This window comes from Sorex araneus, chromosome 8 (assembly GCF_027595985.1).
Source record: "Sorex araneus isolate mSorAra2 chromosome 8, mSorAra2.pri, whole genome shotgun sequence".
NCBI classification, from domain to species: Eukaryota; Metazoa; Chordata; class Mammalia; order Eulipotyphla; family Soricidae; genus Sorex; species Sorex araneus.
In genome coordinates, this window is record NC_073309.1 from 831717 (window position 1) to 854123 (window position 22407).

The window sequence follows — 22407 nt, forward strand, 5'->3', positions numbered from 1 at the left end:
CCGCTTGTCTCCAGAGTGGGGCTGGGGGCTTCTCATCATCTTTCACTGAGTCTGCTTCTTGCCGTTGGGTTTGCGGGTGAACATGACACGTTCAGTCACTGCCACCTTGGTGCTCTGCTCAGAGACGGCTGAGACGCGGCCGCGGCTGCTGTGCGGGCTCTGCTGAGACGGTCTCTCTTCTCTGCAGGTACTTTCAGGTTGAAATACGCGCCTCCAGCCGAGAGTCTGGACTCCACAGACTGACGCTTCCGCGGGCAGCAGAACACTCCTGAGCCGTGGGGACACGAGGAAGGTCGAGCACAGCCCTGAGGGTGCTGCCTCACGCTTCCTCTTCTTATCCCAAAGGTGCTTCACTTCACTGGACTGGCTGGAGGCCTGGCACGGGCGAGCGTCCTGCTGGGCACTGCCAGCCCCTGGCCGGAGCTGGACGGCAGGACTCGCCCAGCGGGTGGGCTCCACAGCCCCAGGCTCACGCAGTTCCAGGGCAGCTACGAGGCGGGCTCGGGGCTGAAGGGGGGAGACCTCCCAGGCCCGCTCCGCTCAGGGACGGCGCCGTCTCGGTTCCGTCTTATTCCGAAGGTGGTGGGCTCTCGGGGGCGCGCTGAAGTCTGTAGACCCCTGCCAGTCTCTGCAGCGCGAGCACTCAGAGAACCCCTTTTTAAAGAGTCGGCACCAGCAGGCGATGTGTCCTAGTCCAGCAGACACTTAGGGCCCCCCCGCCCTCCCCAGAAGCACTAGCAGCAGTTCCAGTTGGAAGACGTTTCTCTGCCAACACAGCCCAACCCCAGCGTTCAGTAGACACATCTGCTCGCAGCACCTGGATTTCTAAGGGTCCAAGTCAGAGTCCCGCGTCCTCAGACCTCGGGGTCACCGGGGCCCTCAAGGGTGCGACGCGGCTCGTCCTCCTCAGCAGAGTGGGCTTGTGCCCTCACCCCCGAGGACCTCCAGGACTCTTGCCAGTCACCCAGACGGATGCTTGGACACTGTCCACTGCAGTAGGAGGGGCGTTCTCCCGGCAGCTTCTCTGAGGCTGTGAAGAACTGTCCCGCCTCAAGGACCAGGAAAGCTCTGCAGGAGGTGCTCAGGCCCGGCCGGAGGCCACCCGGGCAGGGCAGCCCCTGGCAAGTCGGGCTCGGCACACGTGCTCCCCGGCTCCAGACCCCGCGGCCGCAGGGAGAGCCGCGAGGTCCGGAACGGGGCTTCCGTCTCCAAGGCTAAAGGGAATTTTCCTGGTCAAATAATGTTCCTTTAGATGCTAAAAGCCTTCGATATTAAAATACTGACTGGGAAGACCTGCCCAGGGATTTTTCTAGTTGAATGCTTAGAAAAAGAAAGTCACGGTTCAGAATCTTCTTCAGTGGGACAATCAGCCTCCTGCCTGCTGTGCCTCGGGCCTGCGGTGGGCCTGGGCCGGCCTGGCGGGACGAAGCAGAAACTGGTTGCTTTTGCAAAAGGCTTTTAGTGGAGTGTTTTCATTTTCTTTCAGTCCTTTTATTTCTATGCAATACAGCGGTGGCGGGCCTGTGTCTCTGGCTTCCCCGACACGGTGTCAGGGCTTGGGAGGAGGCAGGGCAGCGGCTTGGGGGGATGTCACATTGGTCTTGTGAATGATGAAACAGACAAAATGTCAAATTAACGAGATGTGACACAACTTTGCCTTAAAGAGTACCTGACTGGAACTTGTCGCATATGTTCAAGGAAGATTTAGAGTATTTGCTGATGTTTACGATTTTAATATTTCTGAAGGCCATTAACAGTGGCCTGGATATGTGCTGAGAGCCAAACTTTTAAATTTTTTGGTTTTTTAAACAAAGAAATATTTTAAATAAATCCTATTTCAACAGTGAAATTGTTGAAAACTATCTCACGACGAGAAAAAAAAAACCTAGGTTTTTTTGTTTTAGTGGTCAGTATTGGGGAATGAGTACCTGCTGTTTCTCTTCTACTGTGGTGAATACCAGAGGTTGGCGTCCAGTGCAGCGGAGGAAGAGGAACCTTGTGGGTGGAAGATGCCATTAGGATTGAGGCGAGCGCATCCGGGGCCTCGGGAGCTGTGGGGGCACTCGCGGGCACAGGCCGCACCGGCCCATCTGCTCATCTTCGTCGGTTCTCCTGAACTCCGGGTGGGCTCAGTGCCCCCTTGCTCAGACCTTTGGACAGACCCATCCCCTGCCTCCCTAGTTTTCATTTCCGGGAACAGGGATGGTAGAATGTACAGACCCACGTGGGCAGTGGGGCAGAACTGTTGACCCTTTTCTTGTTTTTAAGCAAACCCTCCATTTTCTACCTTGTTTCTAGTAATTATTTCCTGGTTTAATGTTGAAAATCGGAAAGTCTGAATGTTCCCCACTCCTCGTTGCTAAGGAGCACGGAGGGAATGGGAGCCGGCGTGGACCGCGGGAGATTAGGCATTTGCACGGTGAGGGTGCCCGCCCCGCTGGGACCCACGGCAGGACACCAAGCCCCAAGGTGGCCCCTCCCTCCTGTCTGGTCACTTCTGCTTCCGCAGGGTCAGCTGGTCCCTGCTCAGCCCGTCCACCTTCGAAGCCTTCCCAGCCTCATCTGCTGAGGTCCCAGCGTCTCTGACGAGCCCTCGGCCGAGGCCAGAGGGCCCTGTCGCTGCCAGGAAGGGGCCAGGAGTCTGCAGCCCCCTGTGACAGTCCCAGCTGTGTGCCCGAACAGGACTCTGGCTGGAGCCATTGCAGTTTCTGTGGACATTTTGTTTTTAGGAATGAAGGAAAACAGCGCCGTTCTTGAGCCATTCTTTCATGTCAGTTCTACAAGATTGCATGTAACTTTATAAATATTTTTAAGAGATATAGTTTTGTAAATATTTAATATTCTGCTAATTTGATTTTGAATTGTAAATGTCAAGTATTCTGTTTTTGGGGTTTTTATGTTTTATTATACTTTGTTAAAAAAATTGTACATTTTTAGAATGTTTTTATGAGTAAATTTAATGTACTGAAAATTAAAATGAAAAAAAAAAAACTGTTCCTTGGTTATTTGTCACAGAAAATGAAGCACATTTTCCCAATTACAATAATTTATCTCCAAACTAGGGAGCCAGCCCTTCCTGCCTTCTTCCAGCCCCAGAAGGCACACCTGCCCGTAAGCCCACCCAGCTTGATTCGAGACGTGCCCTGGGTGTCGGGGAAGTGCACGCACCCCCACACACAGCTGCACAGGCGTCTGAGTGCTGCAGGTCCCTCATCCTCAGGCATGTTCTCACTGTCCGCCTCCCCACACCCTCAGCTGGTCTGGCCGGGGTGGCAAAAGGGGCTGTCTGCCTCCCCACACCCTCAGCTGGTCTGGCCGGGGTGGCAGAAGGGGCGGGTGATGTGAGGCGGCTGGGTTGGCTCCACACACCAGAGGCTGAAGCTGGAGCCAGAGGCCAGTTTCCTTTTCTTTTTGGTTTTGGGGCCACACCCAGAGGTGCTCAGGTCTGACTCCTGGCTCTACACTCACGGGACCACTGGTGGGCTCAGGACCGTATGGGGTGCTGGGGATCAAACCTGGCTTGGCCAGGTGCGAGGCAAATAGCTTCCCTGCTGTGCTGGCCCGGGCTGGCCAGCCGGATCTTCCGGCCTGTGGCTCAGCCTCTTGGGTCTTTGCACTCTCATCCCAAAGCTGTCTGCCCGCCTTGCCCGCCCAGATCTCCTCGGCGACCCGGCAGCCTGCCGTTAGGTGAAGCACAGCTGAATCTCGGCCGTGACCCACCACAGACCTTCAGCTGTGCTGTCCTGCCACCTGGCCACCCCCATGCCAGAGCCAGGCCACTGCTGTCCAGCAAATGACCACGGCCTCACACTGACCAAACAAGTTCCGGTGAGTTTCTAGTGCCCGCATTCACTCACCTAAGTTTGTGAGAAATGTCTTGCTTTAAAGATGCAAAAGCCCTGTTTTAAAACTTAAAATGATGGGGTTGGAGGCTACTCCACTGGGGAGGACGCCAGCATCCTCCACGGCCTCCTGGAGCCCCGCTCCCAAACCAAAACTCATCTTGAAGTTGCCTGCTCCCTCTGGGGACCATCACCCCTCAGCAGGGTTTTTTAGAAAAACAGGTTTCTCCTGCGACTCTGGTGCTGTGGTTGTACGGTCGGCCCTGATGAGTTCGTCTGAGCAAGGCGGGCTGCGTGCATGTGGCGACGTCAAGCCAGCTCATGTGCCTGCCGCCCCACCTCAGCTGAAACCACGTGGGCTCTCCAGGAGACCCCCACAAAACCAAATGTGGGACCCAGGCGGGAGGTGCCCAACTTTAGCTATGTCTCAACTGGATTTCTTCACAGTGGATGTGCACTAGCCAACGGGGTTCTGGGGGTTCCGTGGGCCCCTCCCGGTGGCGGAGCCCAGAGGGGAGAGCATGCCCTCCGCACTCGCCGGGATGCACCGCCCAGGAGGGACAGCGGCGCTTTCCAGGGGGCCTCCCGCTACCCCCCCCAAAGAATGGGTCTTACTGGGGGCTCAGGGCCTCGGCCTGACGACTTGGTGGTCCAGTGGCCTTTCTCTGAGCTCGCGAGAAGACCGGGCCGCGTTCAACCCTCAAACTGCAGGTCTGGGCGAGCCTGGGAAGAAGCGGAAGGCCGAGTGTATTGGCAACTGAAAGGCAAAGGACTTTATTTCTGAACTTCTACCTTTGAAAACGAGACAGCCGAGTTAAATAATAAGTCTCCAAAGCGTGATGTGCTCATCTGGAGCTCAGGCTTCCTGCGACACACAAGAAACTTCCTAAACTCCCAGCAGAAATGCTGCGGCCGGGTGGTCCGTGGCTGGTGGCGGGGCCCCGCCAGTGACATCCCTGTCTCCTGGGCTCGGGTCGAACCGTGGAGGCCCCAGGCCCCGCCTCACACGCGCGGCTCAGCCCCAAACGTCTCCTGCGAGGCGTACACCATGTACAGGAAGCCATCCTCGTCCTTCTCGCGCTCATACACCTCAGAGATGGGCGTGGACACGCTCACCATGCTGTGTCCGCTGACCAGCAGGAAGAAGGCCTGGTTAGCGTTGAGCTGCAGTCGCCGTCTGAGGAAACAACGTGAAGCACAGTGAGTCGTGGGCGCCGAGAGACGACAGCCAGACTACCACAGCGCCCGTGCCGCCCCTGGAGGTCACGCGGCCCACAGGCAGGAGGAGGGGACGTACCTGATGATCTTGATGAGTTCACTCATGTTCACGTGGTCGGGGACGAGGAACTTGGTTTTATCCAGAACAGGAAGCTGCTTCTCCCCCTTATATCGCTCTATGATCACCTGCAGGAGCCAGAAAGGGGGCACGGGGGCGCCACTGACCCGGGCACCAGCGCCCTCCGCGGCCTCCCAGCACGAGAAGCGGACATCGGCCCACAGTGGGTCCCCCACCAGCGGGCAACGAGTCCCGTCTCCAGAGTCACCAAATCCACCTCAGAGCAGCAGACGAGGCAGCACAGGGACCCCGAGGTCAATCCTGGCACCGCACTGTCCGAGCTCTGCCAGGAGCGGCTCCAAGCCCCCCGCCCCCGATAAATGAATGTCTTGTACCAGTGCTGCTGGGCTCAGGGGCCCGGCCTGGGCTGGCTGTGTGCAAGGCAGATGCCTCGCCTGCTCTGCTACAGCTCCCGGCCTTGGAAATGGGGAGAAACAATCTGACTTGGGGCTCAGGGAGCTCGTACAGCAGAGGAGGGCATTTCCCCTGCGCCCGAGCGTGGGCACTGCACGGCAAGCTCAGAGACTGGACCAGGAGTGCTGGTGGCCCCAGAGGCAGGCCCCGCCACCTACCGGGATCTTGGCGGGGTGCTGCTCCCGGATGAGGCGGACATCCTCCACTCTCTGCTCTGCAGGGAAGGGAGAGGCGGCTGTCGCGGCTGTTCATGTGACAGCCCAGACTGACGACGCTGAGCTCAGTTCCCTGCTCAGGCCCCACGGGTCACCGGGACCCCACAGGGCAGAGCCGAAGCAGGGGACGCCGGGCTGCGGCACGGAGTGCACCCACAGCAGACGCCCCACCTGCCCATCTTGATGAATCTCGCTGTGGGAGTCAGTACAGAAATCCTTCATAAACCACAGGGATGCTCCTCCAGGCAGTGCTCCTGGATTACCCTAGCCTTCGGTCCTTGCTTAGACGAAATGCCCAGAGAAAGGAATGTGGGGGAGAGCACCTGGGTTTGAGTTCTGAATCCTCTGCACAAGAGAAACAAGTTTCAAGTACAAAGTCTGGGGGCCAGAGAAGTAGGCGGGGGTCTAAGTGCGAGGGGCCAGTCCTACAACCCCGATTCCATCCCTCTGGCCTGCCAAGAGTGACCCCAGAGCAGAGGCAGGATTAAGCCAGAGCATCGCAGGTTGTGGCCCCAAACTCAAAACTTAAGTACGAAGTTGGACCTGGGCAGCACAGCGGGCGACGGCGCCTGCCCTCAGAGCAGCCAGGCCGAGCTGGGTTCCATCCCTGGCAGCACACAGGGCCCCGAAGCCCTGCCAGGAGTAACCCCGGAGCACTGCTGGGTGTGGCCCCAAAACAAAACAAAAGTAAGGTGCAAAGGGGCCAGAGCAAAAGCACAGCGGGGAGGGCGTTTGCCTTGTTTGCGGCCGGCCCGGGTTCGATCCCCGGCATCCCATATGGTCCCCCAAGCACTGCCGGGAGTAATTCCTGAGTGCAGAGCCAGCAGTAACCCCTGAGCATTGCTGGGTGTGACCCAAAAAGGAAAAAAAAACGCCAAGTCCATTGGTGAGTGTTTTCAGAACGTTCCTGCATCCTCCCTTTCCCCGGAATCGCTGATTTAGGTTTTTAACAACTGTACTCTGGGAACAGACCCCCCGGCCCTGCTCTGGGGAAGGCCGTGTCCGACAGGCCGTGCAGGGCACAAATGACGACTTCCCGAGGTTTTCGCAAAAGCACCTGGCTCTGCTCCGGGGCCTTCCCGGCGGGTCTGGCCAGGAGGGCGTTTACCCGCGGCCGGGTCATGCCGACGCCGTCTGGGTTCCAGGAATCCCTAACGGCTGAAGCGGCTCCTGTGCTGAGATCCCCCTTCTGCTCCCGGCCCGGCAGCTCCCCGGGAAGCCATCCTGCGAGTGGACACACCTGTGCCGGGGGCCAGGCCTGCTGTCCACACGGGCGGGTGGGGCGGACTCGGCCCCAGGCCCTGGGCCCAGCCATCGCCAAGGCTGCCCCCTCCTCGCCTATCTGCTCCTCCATCCTGCCTCAAGCCCCCGCTCCCCGGCCTGGACAGAGGCGTCCCCCGCGGCTCCCGCAAGGGCCAGAGGGCCAGCGGGGGCGCCGGCCTGGCACGTGCCCGGCTCGCCCCCCCCCGCCCCCACGGGGCCCAAGCACAGCCGGGTGCGCCGCAGGACACAGAAACACAGACGCCCTAGGCGGGGCGCACCCAGCGGCGCTCGGGGGCACTCCCGGCTCAGTGCTCGGGGTCCCACGGGCTGCCGGGACCGACCCGGGCCGGCCAGGCGCACGAACATCCCGGGCCTGGGCTTCTGACGGCCCGACGGCCCGGCCCAGCGCGGCACCGCGGGCAGCCCCGACCCGGCCCAGCCCAGCGCGGCACCGCGGGCAGCCCCGACCCGACCCGGCCCGGCCCGGCCCGGCCCGACCCAGCGCGGCACCGCGGGCAGCCCCGACCCGGCCCGGCCCGACCCAGGGCGGCACCGCGGACAGCCCCGGCCCGGCCCGGCCCAGCGCGGCACCGCGGGCAGCCCCGGCCCGGCCCGGCCCGGCCCAGCGCGGCACCGCGGACAGCCCCGGCCCGGCCCGGCCCAGCGCGGCACCGCGGGCAGCCCCGGCCCGGCCCGGCCCAGCGCGGCACCGCGGGCAGCCCCGGCCCGGCCCGGCCCAGCGCGGCACCGCGGGCAGCCCCGGCCCGGCCCGGCCCAGCGCGGCACCGCGGGCAGCCCCGACCCGGCCCGGCCCAGCGCGGCACCGCGGGCAACCCCGACCCGGCCCGGCCCAGCGCGGCACCGCGGGCAGCCCCGACCCGGCCCGGCCCGGCCCGGCCCGACCCAGCGCGGCACCGCGGGCAGCCCCGGCCCAGCTCGGCGGCGCGAGGCTCGGCGCCGGGTCACGTCCGCACCGGCCACTAGGCGGACGCGAGGCCCGCCGGGCCCGACCCCGAGCGGCGCCGCGGGCAGGGCCGAGCGGCTCGGACCCCGGCGCGCGCCCCCCGCCGCACGCACCGAAGCTGCGGCGCTGCTTGAAGCTCTTCTCCGACGGCATCGCGGCCAGGCGGCTCCGGGCGGCGGCGCGGACTGCGGCGGTGGCGGCTCCCGGCGGCTCCGAGCCCGCAGCCCGGTCAGGTGACCCGTGTCGCGCCGCGGGGGGCGGGGCCGGGGCTGGCCGCCGCCGCCATGACGGGCGTGGCGGAAACGGGCGGCGGCCGCGCCGTGGGCGGGGCCGGGCCTGCGCGCGTGCGCGCCCCCGCTGCTCGGCCGCGCCGCTCCGGGGGTGGGGCCGCTCCCGGGCGCGACGCGGTCTCCGGGCCCCTCCGCGGGCGCGCGTGGGTGGGGCGGCTCTCCCGGAACCCTCTCCTGCAGCCCCGCGCGCCCCCTCCCTCCCGGCCCTCCTCATCCCTCCCCATTCCTCCTCTCTCGGGCCCTGCCCCACCCCACCGCCCCTCCCCCCGCCTCTGCCGCCCTCCCACTCCCTCCTCCCCCCCTAAGTTCTCCGGTTACACTGGCCCCAGAGGAAGCTTCTGCGCCCCGAATGTGCGCCCTCGCTCAGTTATTTTGTGTGTGTTTTGCAAGGACTGAAACACACCCCGGCCCGCGAGTGCTTATTAAGTACCTCCTGGGAACAAGGCCGGGCGTGGGACCCCCGCGGCTGCCGCCCGCCCCTTAATTGCTGCCTTGCAGGAGCCGAGCTTTTGTTCGGGCTGCAAGGGCAGAGCCGGGTCCTGGCAGCTGGAGGCTCTCCTGGGCCCCAGGCATCCAGCGGCTTTAGGGATCAGCAGGGAGCGCAGGAGGCACAGGCAGGGTCCTGGGGCCCCCAAGCCCCAGCGGCTGTTCCACCCGGCTGAGTGGAGCCCCAGAGCGTCCTGTCCCTGCGTGTCTGCCTCACGGCCTGCTGGAATGCGCCCGAGAGCAAAGGCTTTACCCCCAGGCCTGGGGTCCGCGGCCGGCTGTCCCAGTAGCAGCCACCTGGGCAAAGAGCACTGCCCCGCGAGCATCACCAGCAAATCCAAAGGAGAATGTGTTCTCCTCCCTCCCTCCCCCCTCCCTCCCCTTCCTCAAAGTTTCTAAATAAAATCTTTCAGGGAATAGTGTGTTCACTGGGCGACACGTGTCACAGGCAAAGCTGGCTGCTGTCTGTATACAAACAACCTCCGTTAGGAGGCCGGGCCGGCGGGTGGGAAGCTGCTGGCTTCGCCTGTGCCCCGGGGTCCGGCCCCACGTGGCCCCGAGCACGCCAGGCTGGCCCCCAGACCAACCAGAGCAGCAGGGCAGGGAGGAGGCTGGCCCTGCACACAGCTGACCCCTGAGCACTGCGGGGAGTGGCCTTGGCAGCGCCAGGGCCCGGGAAGATGACTCAGGGCTGCAGCGATAGCACAGCGGGTGGGGCGTTTGCCTTGCACGTGGCCGACCGGGGTTCGATTCCCAGCAGCACCGCCAGGAGTAATTCCTGAGCGCAGAGCCAGGAGTAACCTGTGCATCGCCGGGTGTGACCCAAAAAGAGAAAGAAAAGCAGCTCTGCCCACACCTCACAGCTCCCCAAGCTGCAGCCGGAGAGGCCCCGAGCACTGTGGGCAGGAGCTGGCCCCGCTGGGCGCGCGCACACAGCACCTCGCGCCGCGGAATGGAGCCTCGACAGTGCGGCACGTGTGACCTGTGTCCTGCCTCCGGGTCACGCCCGGCGGTGCTCGGGCTGGACGTGCAGGCAGCGCCCCCGCCGTGTCCCTTCTCACGGACGCGACACCTGTCTGGGGGCTGCTCCGCTCAGGGTCAGGCCTGGCGACGCGCCCCCCGCCCAAGTCGGCAGCTCCCCAGGGCCAAAGACTCGCCCCGCTTCACGGAACCCCCGGCCCGCCCCGCAGGAACCGGCCGTCGGGCGGGGCTAAGGGCTGAGGCGGGGCTGGGTCCGCCGGCCCCGCGCCCGGCCCGCGCCCGCCACACCCAGCATGGCCGGAGCCGCCGGCCCAGCTGGCCCCGCCTCCCGCAGGCTGATTGGGGGAGCGCCCCCACCCGCCTCGCTGTCCGCGCTTCCTATTGGCCAGTCTCCCAGTCAATCCCGGGTCGTCGCCCTGCGCTTCAGAACAAGTAAACAAGTGCGTCTGGCTCGGTGCTGGCCGCCGGGTGGCCGCCCTGTGGCCGCCGGGTGCTGGGGGCTCGGCGGCCTGTGCTGTCGGGACCCCGCCCGCCGGGGCCCTCGGCCTCCGCTCCGGTCGTTTGCAGCTTTCTTTGGGGGCGATCACACCAGGCGATGCACAGGGGTCGCTGCTGGCTCTGCACTCAGGAATCACTCCTGGCGGTGCTGGGAGGACCATGTGGGAATCGAACTGGGTCGGCCGCATGCAAGGCAAACGCCCTGTCCGCTGTGCTATCGCTCCAGCCCCTAATTTGCAGCTTTGAGGCGGTGGTGCCCTGGGCGTCCCCTGGGCTCAGAGCCTGGGGCCCTTCCTGGGTGTCCTTGGACACTGGGCAGCCTGAGCTGGCCCTCGGTCCCCCGATGGGCTCTATCCGAGCAGCGAGCAGGTGGCGCGCGCAGGGCCTGGGTCAGGGGAGCGGACGCCACGGGCCCTGCTGGCCTCGGCCTCTCCGCCAGAGAGGGTGCTGGGACTCGCTGCCCCCTTTCTGCCCTTCCCTCTGCCCGCCCAGGTATGCTCCTGGGGGCTGCAGCTGCTGCTGGGCGCCCGAACTCTCAGGTGGGGAATTTCCCACCCTTTCCGTGGCTTCCCACCGCTCAGCCGCACCCTCCGCAGGGCTCTGACCCACACCTTCTCAGCAAGGACCCGCAATGGCACCCCCGGGCACTCTCAGAGCCGCCCTGGCGTCCCTCAGCACAGCAGCTGGGGGTGTCCAGCAGCACCAGCAAGACGGGCAGATATGGGGTAAATATGGAGATTAAGCCACATCTTTTATTTTCGGGGAGTGGGACACTCGGGTTACCCCTGGTGCCTGCCAGGGGACTGACGTGATTATTCACCCCGTTGGTGGCCACTAGCCACGTGTGTGTTGTCCTGTGTCTCCTCTGCCAGGAGAAGATTGGGCTTTATTATTTTTTCATGCCTAGCTCGGAACCAGAATGAGACTAGCAGTTTCCGGGCCTTGGCCCATCCAAACCCTCCCAGCCTCACTCCAGCCTGGGCGAGGGGCTGGCCGGGCGCCGGGCAGTTCTCCAAAGCAACTATTTCTCTTCCTTGCCTTTTATTTAGTTTATTTTGTTGTGGCCACACCCAGTGGTGTTTAGGGCCTAATCCTGGTTCTGTGTTCGGGGATCACTCCTGCTGGGGCTCGGGGGGATATGGGGTGCCAGGATTGAACCTAGGCTGACTCTGTCCCTCTCGGAGAGCCCGGAAAGCTACCGAGAGTATCCCGCCCGCACGGCAGAGCCTGGCAAGCTACCCGTGGCGTATTCGATATGCCAGAAACAGTCACGACAAGTCTCACCATGGAGATGTTACATGGAGACGTTACTGGTGCCCACTCGAGCAAATCGATGAACAATGGGACGACAGTGCTACAGTGCTTTTTAAATTTAACTTAAAAAATAAACCCTTCTGTTTCAACAAACACTGAGTCAAGCTTCTATTGCACGGCTTGTTGGCACACCAGGTGCCAGAATGCCTGTTGTGAGTGTGGTGACAACAAGGGACCACCTTGGAGCTGGAGCTGTAGGACAGTGGCAGCCTGGCTCACAGGGAGGGCACAGGGTCCTCTGAGCACTGCTAAGATGATCCCTGAGCCCGGAGCCAGGAGTAAGAGATGAGCACTCCTGGGTGTGGCCCCAGAATGGAAAGGAACATCCCTCTCTGAAAGAGACCATCCTCCGTCAAGGGGGTGCGGGGTCTTCTCTGGCAGGGGGGCAGTTGTGGACTTTTGTTCTACAATGAAGTTACCTGTTATCCTCAGTGGCACAGAGCGGGAGGCAGCGGAGACGGCGCTGTGTGAGGGAAGGCGCGGAGCTGTGACAAGCCGGGCTGAGTCTTGGTGAAGGAATCCTGTGGCAGCTGGGTGGAGGTGGATGGGTCAGCAATGCGGCCTGACCTGAGTGTGACCTGGTAAAGAGTCACGCGTTGGCCAGCTCACATGTGACTTCTGGGAACAGCACGGGACGGATGGAACAAAAGTGAGACAGGAGGACACGGGGTGGCGCCACCGGAGCTGGGAGCCCAGGCCGGCTTCGTCATCCCTGTGTCCAGAGATGTGTCTTCTGTCTCCTGCGTGTTTAGGACCCAGGGCTGAGGGACAGGGCAGCAGCTGCCCCGTCCCTGTATGCAGGTCGAGGCCTTGTGTGCGGGGCCGTGGACTTGTGAGTAGGTCTCCTGGTGAGGGGCCCTGGACAGCCGCTGCCCAGCCTCGGACCTCTGACACCCCCCAGTTACCTGGTGCGCCTGCTCTGCCCGCGGGGCAGGAGGGGTCTCATCTCCCAGCTCTGCGGACTGAGCAGGACAACCAGTGACTTTGTGACGGACGAAGGAGCTCGTGGGGGAGAAGCAGTGGTGCAGGATCGAGCCCAGAGCCTCACAGGTGCTGGGCACGAGCCACATTCCAGGTCTTCTTTGTGGTGAGCAAGGCTGTGACCAACGGGGCAAGACCGTGCCACCACACATTCCAGTGGGCGGATGTGCGCCTGGAGCCCAGACATCAGTAGGCAGGATTCCCCGATTCCCCGGCTGTGTTGTCAGTGGGCTCTGGGGAGGGCCACTGTGATGGGGGGGGGGGGGGACTGCACCTGCTGGTGCTTCTCTCAGCCTCTGGGGCAGTCAGCCGCAGCCCCCGGGGAACAGCTGCAAAGGGAGGCCCCTCTCTCTGGAGGCCAGAGCGAGACTGCTGGGCAGTGGGTGTCAAAAGGCTGGGGTGCACGGCGTGTGTGTGTGTGTGTGTGTGTGTGTGTGTGTGTGTGTCTGCTCTGCAGGAATCAGGTGCCCCAAAGCACTGACACGGGATTTGACTCTAAGTACCAGTGGGTGGGCCCCAGAACCAGGACGGAAATATTTGCATAATTCCTGTGATCACTTGAGACAGCCTTTCTGCAGCACCCTCCTGGAGTCCTAAGGACGGGAGGGGGTCTATAGGCATCTGGGGGGCTGTGGGGACGCCTAAAGGATTGATCCGAGGGTTGATCTTCAAATTATGCGCACGTGTTTGTCCGGAAAGGGGCGGCCTCCTGCCTCGAGGGTCACTGCCCTGCGCAAGTTCTGGAGCACAGGGGTCAGCGGGACAGGGGAGCGGGGCTCTCTGTGGGTGGGGCCGGCGACCTCTCGTTCCTCTGGGACGGGGCTCGACCCCACAGAGGTGGGGCTCGTCCCTCGCGTGGGGTCGCTGTTCCTGTGTGGCTCTCGTTTGGGGCGTGTCCCGGCCGTCCGGGGTGTGTCCGGGTCCCCGAGGGGCGTGGCTCTCCCCCAGGGGCGTGTCCCGGCCGTTCGGGGCGTGTCCGGGCCCTCGAGGGGCGTGGCTCTCCCCCAGGGGCGTGTCCCGGCCGTCCGGGGCGTGTCCGGGTCCCCGAGGGGCGTGTCCCGGCCGTCCGGGGTGTGTCCGGGTCCCCGAGGGGCGTGGCTCTCCCCCAGGGGCGTGTCCCGGCCGTCCGGGGCGGGTCCGGGTCCCCGAGGGGCGTGTCCAGGCCGTCCGGGGCGGGTCCCGGCTCCCGAGGGACGTGGCTCTCCCCCCCGAGGGGCGTGTCCCGGCCGTCCGGGGCGGGCCCCGGCCCCGAGGGGCGTGCCCGGCGGGCGGGGGCGGGGCCGCGCGCGCGCGTGCGCAGAGGCGCGGCGGCCGTCAGCGGCGGCATGGCGGTGTGCGCGCGGCTCTGCGGCGTCGGGCCGGCGCGGGGATGCCGGCGGCGCCAGCAGCGGCGGGACGCGGCCGAGCCCGCGGCGGCCGACAGCGGGCCGGACACGGACCCCGAGGAGGAGCGCATCGAGGCGGGCCCCGCGGCGGGCCCGCGCCGCTCGCTGCTGGAGCTGCCGCCCGAGCTGCTGGTGGAGATCTTCGCGGCGCTGCCCGGGCCCGACCTGCCGCGCCTGGCCCAGGTCTGCTCGCGCTTCCGGCGGCTGCTGCGCACCGACACCATCTGGAGGCGCCGCTGCCGCGAGGGTGAGCCGGGTGGGCCCCGCCGCGACCCCGCGCGCCTGCGAGCCGGCCCCCCCCCCCCGCCACGACCCCGCGGGCCTGCGAGCCGGCCCCCGCCACGACCCCGCGGGCCTGCGAGCCGGCCCCCGCCACGACCCCGCGGGCCTGCGAGCCGGCCCCCGCCACGACCCCGCGGGCCTGCGAGCCGGCCCCCGCCACGACCCCGCGGGCCTGCGAGCCGGCCCCCGCCACGACCCCGCGCGCCTGCGAGCCGGCCCCCGCCACGACCCCGCGGGCCTGCGAGCCGCCCCCCCCCCCGCCACGATCCCCCGCGGCCTGCGAGCCGGCCCCCGCCCCCCGGGGTTGTGTTTGGGGCCACACCCGCGGGGACACCCTCCGCGGCCCCTCCGCGGGCCCCGTTAGCGCCGCGGGGCAGGGCAGGTGGGAGCGGGCGGCGCGGCCCCCGCCTCCGGGCTGGCCCCCGCCCCCCACCCTGCGGGGCTGCTGGCAGTGCTGCGCGGCCTGGCACAGGGTCAGCGGTGGTCCCTGCAGGGTGAATCAGCAGAGCTGGGCTTGTTTTGTTTTTGTTTTTTTGTCACATCCTGCGATGCTCAGGGGCCACTTCTGGGGGTGCTCGGACGACCCTACGGGATGCCGGGGATCGAACCCAGGCCGGCTGCATGCAAGGCAAACGCCCTCCCCGCTGTCCTGTTGTTCCGGCCCCTTGGTGCTGCTTGTGGGGTGGGGGGAGAAGGGACCCCCTGGAGCTCTGGGCAAGTCCCCTTGTCCCATGGGGCCAGGCTCTGTCCAGGGCTGAGGGGCTGTGGGGTCCTCCCAGCCGGGCTGGCAGGGCCAGTGACAAGTCACGGTCCCTGGGAGGGGTGCTGGGCACTCTGCCCCTTTGACCCAGAGCCATTTTCCTGCCTCCTGCTCGGGCACTCCTGGCGTGCTGGCGTCCGCCCAGGGCTGACGCGGCCGAGTCCGGCCCAGCCTCTGCGGTGGCAGCGGGTCGGCGAGGCCCAGGGAGCACCACCCACCGTCTCAGGGGACCCTGCAGTGCCGGGACCAAGCCTGGGTCCGCCGCATGCAAGGCGCACGCCCGCCCCGCTCCCGCTCTCAGCCCCCACTGTGACTCTGGTGGCTCAGTCCCTCGTGGATGCAGTCTGCATGCTGCCCCTGGCCGGCCTGCGTCCAGATCCCTGGACCACGGAGGGCCCTCCCTGAGCACAGAGCCAGGAGTACGCCCAGAGCATCTGGTCTGTGGCCCAACGCCAGGTTTTCTGAGAGGAAGGGGAGGAGGAAGGAAGGAAAGGAGGAGGCAGGGCTCTCAGCTGGTGCTCCCGTGCCCGCGTGCCCCTTCGCCCCTTCCCTGTCACCTGGTCATCGGCAGGCGCAGGGCCCACTGGACTGGTTTCGGCTGCAGGAGCACATGCCTCTGTGGCCTGGCACCTGTCTGGATTCAGGCCGTTTTGGTGTCCTGGGCGGCTGCTGGGAGGGAGGGTGGCACCACTGGCCGCTGTCCCGTGGGGACCTGGCCTCCTTTCCGTGCCTTGTTTGGAGCCACACCCAGCTGTGCCTGGGGCTCTCTCCCGCCTCTGTGCTCGGGGCTGACTCCCGGCTCTGTGCTCGGGGCTCACTCCCACCTCTGTGCTCGGGGCTCTCTCCCGGCTCTGTGCTCGGGGCTCACTCCTGCCTCTGTGCTCGGGGCTCTCTCCCGGCTCTGTGCTCGGGGCTCACTCCTGCCTCTGTGCTCGGGGCTCTCTCCTGCCTCTGTGCTCAGGGCTCACTCCTGCCTCTGTGCTCGGGGCTGATTCCCGCCTCTGTGCTCGGGGCTCACTCCTGCCTCTGTGCTCGGGGCTCTCTCCTGCCTCTGTGCTCGGGGCTGACTCCCGGCTCTGTGCTCGGGGCTGACTCCCGGCTCTACTCCTGTCGATGCTTTGGGGCCTCCAGGCTGACTCTGTGCAAGGCGCCCCCCGCCATACTGGGCCCCGGACTCTGTCCCGAGTTGCTTCCAGCCCCACCTCCTGCCGGGACCCTGCGGTGTGCGTGGTCCCCCTCACGGCTTTCCTGCTGCCGTCTGCAGCAGACTCCATTCTGCCTGAGGTGTGGGAGGTGCTGCCACCCCAGGGTGCCCTGGGAGGCCGGAGTGTCCAGGGGCCCAGGGGACGGGGTTGGCCCCCGCCCCATGCTGCGTGGACAGCATGGCCATCCAGCCCTGCGCTGCCCCCTGTTCTTGGGGATCTTCTGGGTGTTTGGGGGCCTGTGGCACGTGCAGGTGCTGGGTGCCCCAGTGTCCATGTCCCTCTGGGTGTCACAGCCCTGGCCTGCTGGCCTTCCTGCTGTGCCCCCCCCCCCCGGTGCCAGGCTCCTAGAAGGGAAGAGCACTGTGTGCGTGTGTGTGCGTGTGCGTGTAGGCACTCTGTGCATGTGTGTGCACTGGCGTTCTCTGCGCGTGTGTGCACGTGTGCATACTGGCACTGTCTGTGTGTGTGCGTGTAGGCACCCTCTGCGTGTATGTGTGCACACGCGGGCACCCTCTGCGTGTGTGTGTTTGTGTGTGTGTGCGCCAGGCACCCTCCATGTATGGGCGTGGACGCTGCCTGTGCGTGTGGGGGCGGGGCGGGTGCCCTGCGGCAGGCCGTGCTGGGCTCCACGCCCATCCCCAGCCCAGCTGCAGAGTGGACCGTGCCCCTCCCCGCTCAGCCTCGCGGTGGCCGTGGCTGTGGCCTCTGAGGCGGCCTTCTTGCTGACCGCCCGGTAGCGAGTGCGGTCTGGGCTCTCGGCGCGGCCCATTGTGGGGTCTTCACAGTCCCTAGAACGTTCCGTCTCCCCAGAGCCCGTCAGTCCCTAGTGCCCGGCCCCCCGAGCTCCCTCCCACCCAGTGGGGAGTCGTGCAGGGCCCTTGTCTACAGCTGCTCTGGGCCCAGCTCCCCGCCCCCCCACGGCCCCTGACCAGCCCCGTGCTCCTCTCCCCAGAGGCCTGGGCAGTGGGCAGCGGCTCTGTGGGTCTGTGCGTCTGTGCAGGGTGGGGGGGCCAAGGGGGGTGGTCTCGGCCGGGGTCTCTGGCGCACTCGTGCCAGCCTGCGCTTCTTCCGTGCAGAGTATGGGGCCTGCGAGGACCTGCGGGGGCTGGAGGTTGCGGGCGTGTCCTGCAGGGACGTCTACGCTAAGCGTGAGTACAGAGGGTGCCCGGGGCAGACCCCGCCGGCCGCAGCCGAGGGCGCCTGTGTCCGGGAGCTCCGGGCACCGGTGCCAAGTCAGCCTTGTGCCAGGAAGTCAGCAGAGACTGGGCACCTCCCCGACACCGCCCCCCGGGGGGCGTCAACCACACGAGCTCAAGGGGCGGCCGGTGGCATGCAAGGCACCCCTGCGTGCTGGCTGAGCTGAGGGCGCGGCCACCGACTGGAGCCCAGGCACTGGCTGTGGGGGCGAGGGAGGCCCAGGGGCCAGGACTGAGTAGAGCCGACACCGGCCCGGCCCGGCCCGTGTGTCCCCCAAGGCTGCGGGCAGCATCCACGGTTCCTGCTCCCTGGACTGGCCTGTCTGCTGACCCCGTCCCCCGCTCACTCCCGCCCCGTCTGCGCCCTGTCACACAGATGCCTTCCGGGCTGGGTCCCTGGAGTCGGAGCCTGAGCGGGGAGGGTGGACGGAGGCCCGCCGCTGCCGTCCTGCTCTGGGAGGCCTGCCTGCCGTTCAGCCTGTTGGGGCCACACCCGGGGGTTGCATGGCAGGAGCGGGGCCCACGCTTGAGCCATTCTCTGCCTGGTACTCTCTCCCCAGTGCTCCACCGCTACAGACACATCCTGGGGCTGTGGCAGCCGGACATCGGGCCGTACGGGGGGCTGCTCAACGTGGTGGTGAGTGCCGGGCCCCGGCTGCTCCGGGTCTGGGTCGCCCCCTCAGGCACCAGCCCTGGGAATGCACAGGTGTTGCGAACCCACCAGGGACTCAGGGGGCCTGTGGCCGGCACGCCTGCCGCATCGGCACTTGGCGTCTCCCCAAGGCTGCGCGGCTCTCGCCGTGAGGGGGCCGGAGGGGCAGGACGGTCCAGCCGCCTCGGGTGCTGGCGCCCGTCCTCGAGCCTCGCCCCCCTGTGCTGGGACAGCTGGGACGGGGTGGCCCTCGGGAACCCCGGGCCAGCAGCCACACAGTGTTTGTTCCCAGTGCTTATGGGGGCGCTTGAGCAGCCTTCCCTGCAGTGCCAGAGTCGGGGCCCACCCTTGGGCCTGGCGCCTGTAGCTGGCCTTCAGCCCTGCCCCTGCACGTGGAGTGCTCCCGTACTCAGGCCCCGTGAGCCCCAGCGCTGCTCCCCGGAGGCCTGGAGGAGGCGCACACAGCTCCTGGGGGTCCCGTCTGTGCCGGTCGAGTGACCCGGGCCATCAGCCTGCCGGGAGGCCCCTGCTGCCCTCCCTGGCAGTGCCCGGGGCTCCTCCTGGCTGTGCACTCGGGAGTCACTCCTGGCGGTGCTCGGGGACCGTATGGGTGCTGGGGACCGACCCTGGGCGGGTGTGCGCGAGGCAGACGCCCCCTGTCCTGTCGCTCCGGCCCCTCACCTCCATCTTCTGGGGGCATGTTTTTGCTGAGCGTTTCTGTGCGGGGCCGGGTTCAGTGGGTGGGGCTGCCCCCCTGCTGGCGTGGGCCCTCCACTGCCCCTGAGCCCGCGTGCGCACCCTTGTGCCGGCCAGGTGGACGGCGTGGTCATCGTCGGCTGGATGTACCTGCCGCCCCATGACCCCCATGTGGACGACCCCATGCGCTTCAAGCCCTTGTTCCGGATCCACCTGGTGGAGCAGAAGGGGGCCACCGTGGAGTGCATGTACGGCCACCACGGGCCCCACAACGGCCACATCCAGGTGAGAGCCGCTGCCCGGGCCCTGTGCGCCCAGCTCCTCCCGAGTCCTGGGGCAGGAGGCCCCGCCTCTGCTTGGGTCTGGCCAACGGACGCCCGGCACGTCGCCGGGTAGCGCGGCTCCTCGTCCTGCTCTGTTGGGGGCGCAGGCTTGGACCGGCCCCCTGCTGCTCCCGTGCTGGCCGCCCACTCGGCACAGTGACGGGCCAGCTGCCCTTCCCTCCTGGCCGTGCAGATCGTGAAGAAGGACGAGTTTTCTACCAAGTGCAACGAGACTGACCATCACAGAATGCCCGGCGGGAGGCAGGAGGTGAGCCCCCTCCCCCGTGCGGCCCGCCCGCCCCGGCCCGCCCCGGCCCGCCCCGCCCGCCGCCCCGCTGACCGCGCCCTTGCAGGAGTTCCGCACGTGGCTGCGGGAGGAGTGGGGCCGCACGCTGGAGGACATCTTCCACGAGCACATGCAGGAGCTCATCCTCATGAAGTTCATCTACACCAGCCAGTACGAGTGAGTGTCCCCGCGGCCGCCGCCCGCACCCCCGCCGGGCCCGCTCGGGCCGGCCCCTCACTGCCTCCCCCTCGCCCGCAGCAACTGCCTGACCTACCGGCGCATCTACCTCCCGCCCAGCCGCCCCGACGACCTCATCCCGCCCGGCCTCTTCAAAGGCACCTACGGCAGCCACGGCCTGGAGATCGTCATGCTCAGCTTCCACGGGCAGCGGGCCCGGGGCACCAAGGTCACGGTGAGTCCCGCGGGACCGGCCGGGGCGGGGGCGCGTCTCCCGGCCCCCCACCCTGGCCGGGCGCGCTCAGCCAGCCCCTGCTCCTAGGGCGACCCCAACATCCCCGCCGGGCAGCAGACGGTGGAGGTGGACCTGGCGCGCCGCATCCAGCTGCCCGGGGGCGAGCAGCAGCACAGCTTCAGCGAGCTCAGCCGCCTGGTGCTGGAGGTGCGGGAGCAGGTGCGCCAGCAGCAGGAGGGCGCGCCCGAGGACAGCGAGGACAACGCGCCCCCGCCCGCCGCCCCGGGCCCCGCGCCGCCCGCGCCCGGCCAGGGCCAGCCCTTCGTGCTGCCCGCGGGCGTCAGCTCCAGGAACGAGGGCTACCCGCGCACCTGCAGGGCCTGGTGAGGGCCGGGGCGGGCCGGGGTCCGCGCGCTGGTGGGCGGAGGGGCCACCCCGTGCGCGCTCTCGCTCACCCGGCCGCCCACCCACCCGCCCCCGCAGCTTCTACGGCACGGGCCTCATCGCGGGCCACGGCTTCACCAGCCCCGAACGCACGCCCGGCGTCTTCGTCCTGTTCGACCAGGACCGCTTCGGCTTCATCTGGCTGGAGCTCAAGTCCTTCAGCCTGTACAGCAGGGTCCAGGTGGCCTTCCGCCACGCCGACGCGCCGTCCCCGCAGGCCTTCGAGGACATGCTCAAGAACATCCAGGCGCTCACCTCCTGACCCCCCGCCCGCCGGGACTCCCCGCGCCCCCTCCCCGCGCCGCAGGCTGCGCGGGACGCCGCCTCCCCGGGCCCGGCCCTTCTGCAGAGGGACACCCCCGCCCCGAGTGTCATGGAGAGGGTGTGTGCACGCGCGAGTATGCATGGACATGTGCCTGCACGCGTGAGTATGCATGAACGTGTGTGTGTGAGCTTGGGTGTGCGCACGTGTTGGCGGCCCCGGGGCCGCGGCCGAGTGAGGAGGGGCCCGGGGGCAGCCGGGCAGCCTGGGGCGGGGTCAGGAGGCTCCGTCGCTCTGCACCTTCGCTTGAGTTGACTTTTCTTTTGCCAGGGACAGACCCTGGGTCCTCGCGTACCTGCGAGCAGCCTGGCTCTGCCCGACCCACGGGCTGGAGCGTTTCGGCCCTGACTCCCGCTTCCGGGGAAGGGGCCACGTGACAGGCCGCGGGCCACGTGACAGGCCGCGGGCCACCGCCTCGCCCTCCGGCTTGAGAACCAATCTCCGCTCCAGCCCTGTGTGCCGCCCCCAGGCCCCTGCGGGCTCCCCACACCTGCAGGGGCGCGGGGCCGGGGCGGGGCGGTGAGAGGCCGCCAGGCCTCGTCCCCGGGAGTGGGCGGGGCTGACACACCCAGTTAGGACCTGGCGGTTCCCGCAGGGGCCAGGAGGGTCCCTGCGCGTCCTACACTCCCCCTCACATTGTAATAAAAGTGCCCCCGCCTTCCAGCACGTCTGAGCTCCTGTGTCCAGCACCACGAGCCCCGCGCACCACCCCAGCCGGGAGTGGTTGGTACCCAAGCGTCACCCCCCACCGGGCAGGGTCTGTCCCTCTTACACTGAGAGACCAAGTCTGGGTCCTGGTGCCCTGTCCCCTCTGAGGGACATGGGGCAGCCACAGGCCGGTGGGGGAACAGGGGCAGTCATAGGGCGCCCCTCAACTGCTCCCATGAGCTCAATTTGCACCTTGGGGCAGTGGGGGGCTCCGGCCCCCCCCATGCAGTGGGTACTCCCCACCGCGCTCACGGGCCCTTCTGGGGGGGTCTGCCCCCCTCCCCATGCAGTGGGTGCTTCCCGCCGCCCTCATGGGCCCGGTGGTCACCATGGAGCTTCTGTCCCCAACATTCCGTGTTCTCCCTGAGGACACTGGGTAAAGCCGGGCGAGGCCTGGCCATGGTCCATGCCCCAGGGTTGATGCTGGCCACTGCAGGGGGCAGACACCAGCGTGTCCAGCAGCGGGCAGCAGGAGGCAGTGAGGAAGGGCAGGGCCACCCAGAGCGAGGCCGCGGGGCAGCATGAAGCCCCTGGTGCTCCCGGGGAAGAGTAAGAGCGGGGAGCCCCGCGGGTTCCTCAGGACTAACGCCCAGGCCCTCCAGGACGCGGGGCTCCTGCGGGCAGACCTGTGACCACTGCAGGTCTGGGAGGACTAACGCCCAGGCCCTCCAGGACGCGGGGCTCCTGCGGGCAGACCTGTGACCACTGCAGGTCTGGGGGCTGTTGTGGCTCTGGGTGCCGAGACGGGTCGCGCCGTGAAGCCCTCTGGGTGTTGGCTGTGCCCGGTGATGGACCCGTGCTCAGTCCTCCGCGTCCCCGGGGTGTCCGGGGGGCAGGGGAGGAAGGTCATGCCACAGCAGCAAGTGTCCGGGGGCCGCGGCGGGGCCGGGGCCGGGCTGGCCCGAGTGTGGAGGGCGGCGGGTCGCACAGGCCAGGGCGAGTGCCCAGTGCCGGTCACAGGCTGCCCCCGCCGGGTCGGCAGCCGGGGCAGCACCGGGTCAGCACCGGGCCCGTTGCAGGGAAACGACGCGCGGCGCTGAAGGCGAACGTGGCCCAGACCCGGCGCGGGACGCCCCCCCGGGCGTCGGCCCCGCGCTCCGAGACCCCGGCCCGGGGAACCGCAGGCCCCTCCGCGGGAAACGGTGAGTGGGC

At 67.0% G+C, this 22407-nt stretch overlaps 3 protein-coding genes across 3 annotated transcripts in view; 2 read left to right on the top strand and 1 right to left on the bottom strand.

Moving 5' to 3' along the window:
* Positions 1-4443, top strand: part of ZCCHC14 (zinc finger CCHC-type containing 14) — a 45996-nt gene extending 41553 nt beyond the window's left edge. The window contains exon 13 of the mRNA XM_055146203.1: positions 188-4443. Coding sequence (XP_055002178.1) covers positions 188-243 — 56 coding nt within the window. The 3' untranslated portion in view covers positions 244-4443. The remainder of the gene's footprint in view (positions 1-187) is intronic.
* Positions 4444-4590: 147 nt separating this feature from the next.
* On the bottom strand, positions 4591-8304 carry MAP1LC3B (microtubule associated protein 1 light chain 3 beta). Its single transcript, XM_055146223.1, has 4 exons — positions 8148-8304; positions 5751-5806; positions 5140-5246; positions 4591-5019 (listed from the first exon to the last, which is right to left on the bottom strand). Exons 1-4 carry the CDS (start codon positions 8185-8187, stop codon positions 4845-4847), a joined length of 378 nt encoding a protein of 125 aa, XP_055002198.1. The 5' UTR covers positions 8188-8304; the 3' UTR covers positions 4591-4844.
* Positions 8305-13885: 5581 nt separating this feature from the next.
* On the top strand, positions 13886-21213 carry FBXO31 (F-box protein 31). Its single transcript, XM_055146207.1, has 9 exons — positions 13886-14216; positions 17293-17364; positions 17973-18049; positions 18878-19045; positions 19277-19351; positions 19437-19546; positions 19628-19781; positions 19869-20164; positions 20265-21213. The coding sequence occupies exons 1-9, from the start codon at positions 13910-13912 to the stop codon at positions 20485-20487; spliced, it is 1482 nt and encodes a 493-aa protein (XP_055002182.1). The 5' UTR covers positions 13886-13909; the 3' UTR covers positions 20488-21213.
* The last annotated feature ends 1194 nt before the right edge of the window (positions 21214-22407 follow it).

Excerpts from the sequence above, each read along its gene's own strand:
- MAP1LC3B (XM_055146223.1), bottom strand. The coding sequence starts at position 8,187 with ATGCCGTCGGAGAAGAGCTTCAAGCAGCGCCGCAGCTTCG. Across the intron at positions 5,807-8,147 it reads CAAGCAGCGCCGCAGCTTCG|AGCAGAGAGTGGAGGATGTC; the intron begins GTGCGTGCGGCG and ends CCTTCCCTGCAG. Across the intron at positions 5,020-5,139 it reads GAACTCATCAAGATCATCAG|ACGGCGACTGCAGCTCAACG; the intron begins GTACGTCCCCTC and ends TTGTTTCCTCAG.
- FBXO31 (XM_055146207.1), top strand. The coding sequence starts at position 13,910 with ATGGCGGTGTGCGCGCGGCTCTGCGGCGTCGGGCCGGCGCGGGGATGC. Across the intron at positions 19,046-19,276 it reads CCCACAACGGCCACATCCAG|ATCGTGAAGAAGGACGAGTT; the intron begins GTGAGAGCCGCT and ends CTGGCCGTGCAG. Across the intron at positions 19,547-19,627 it reads ATCTACACCAGCCAGTACGA|CAACTGCCTGACCTACCGGC; the intron begins GTGAGTGTCCCC and ends CCTCGCCCGCAG.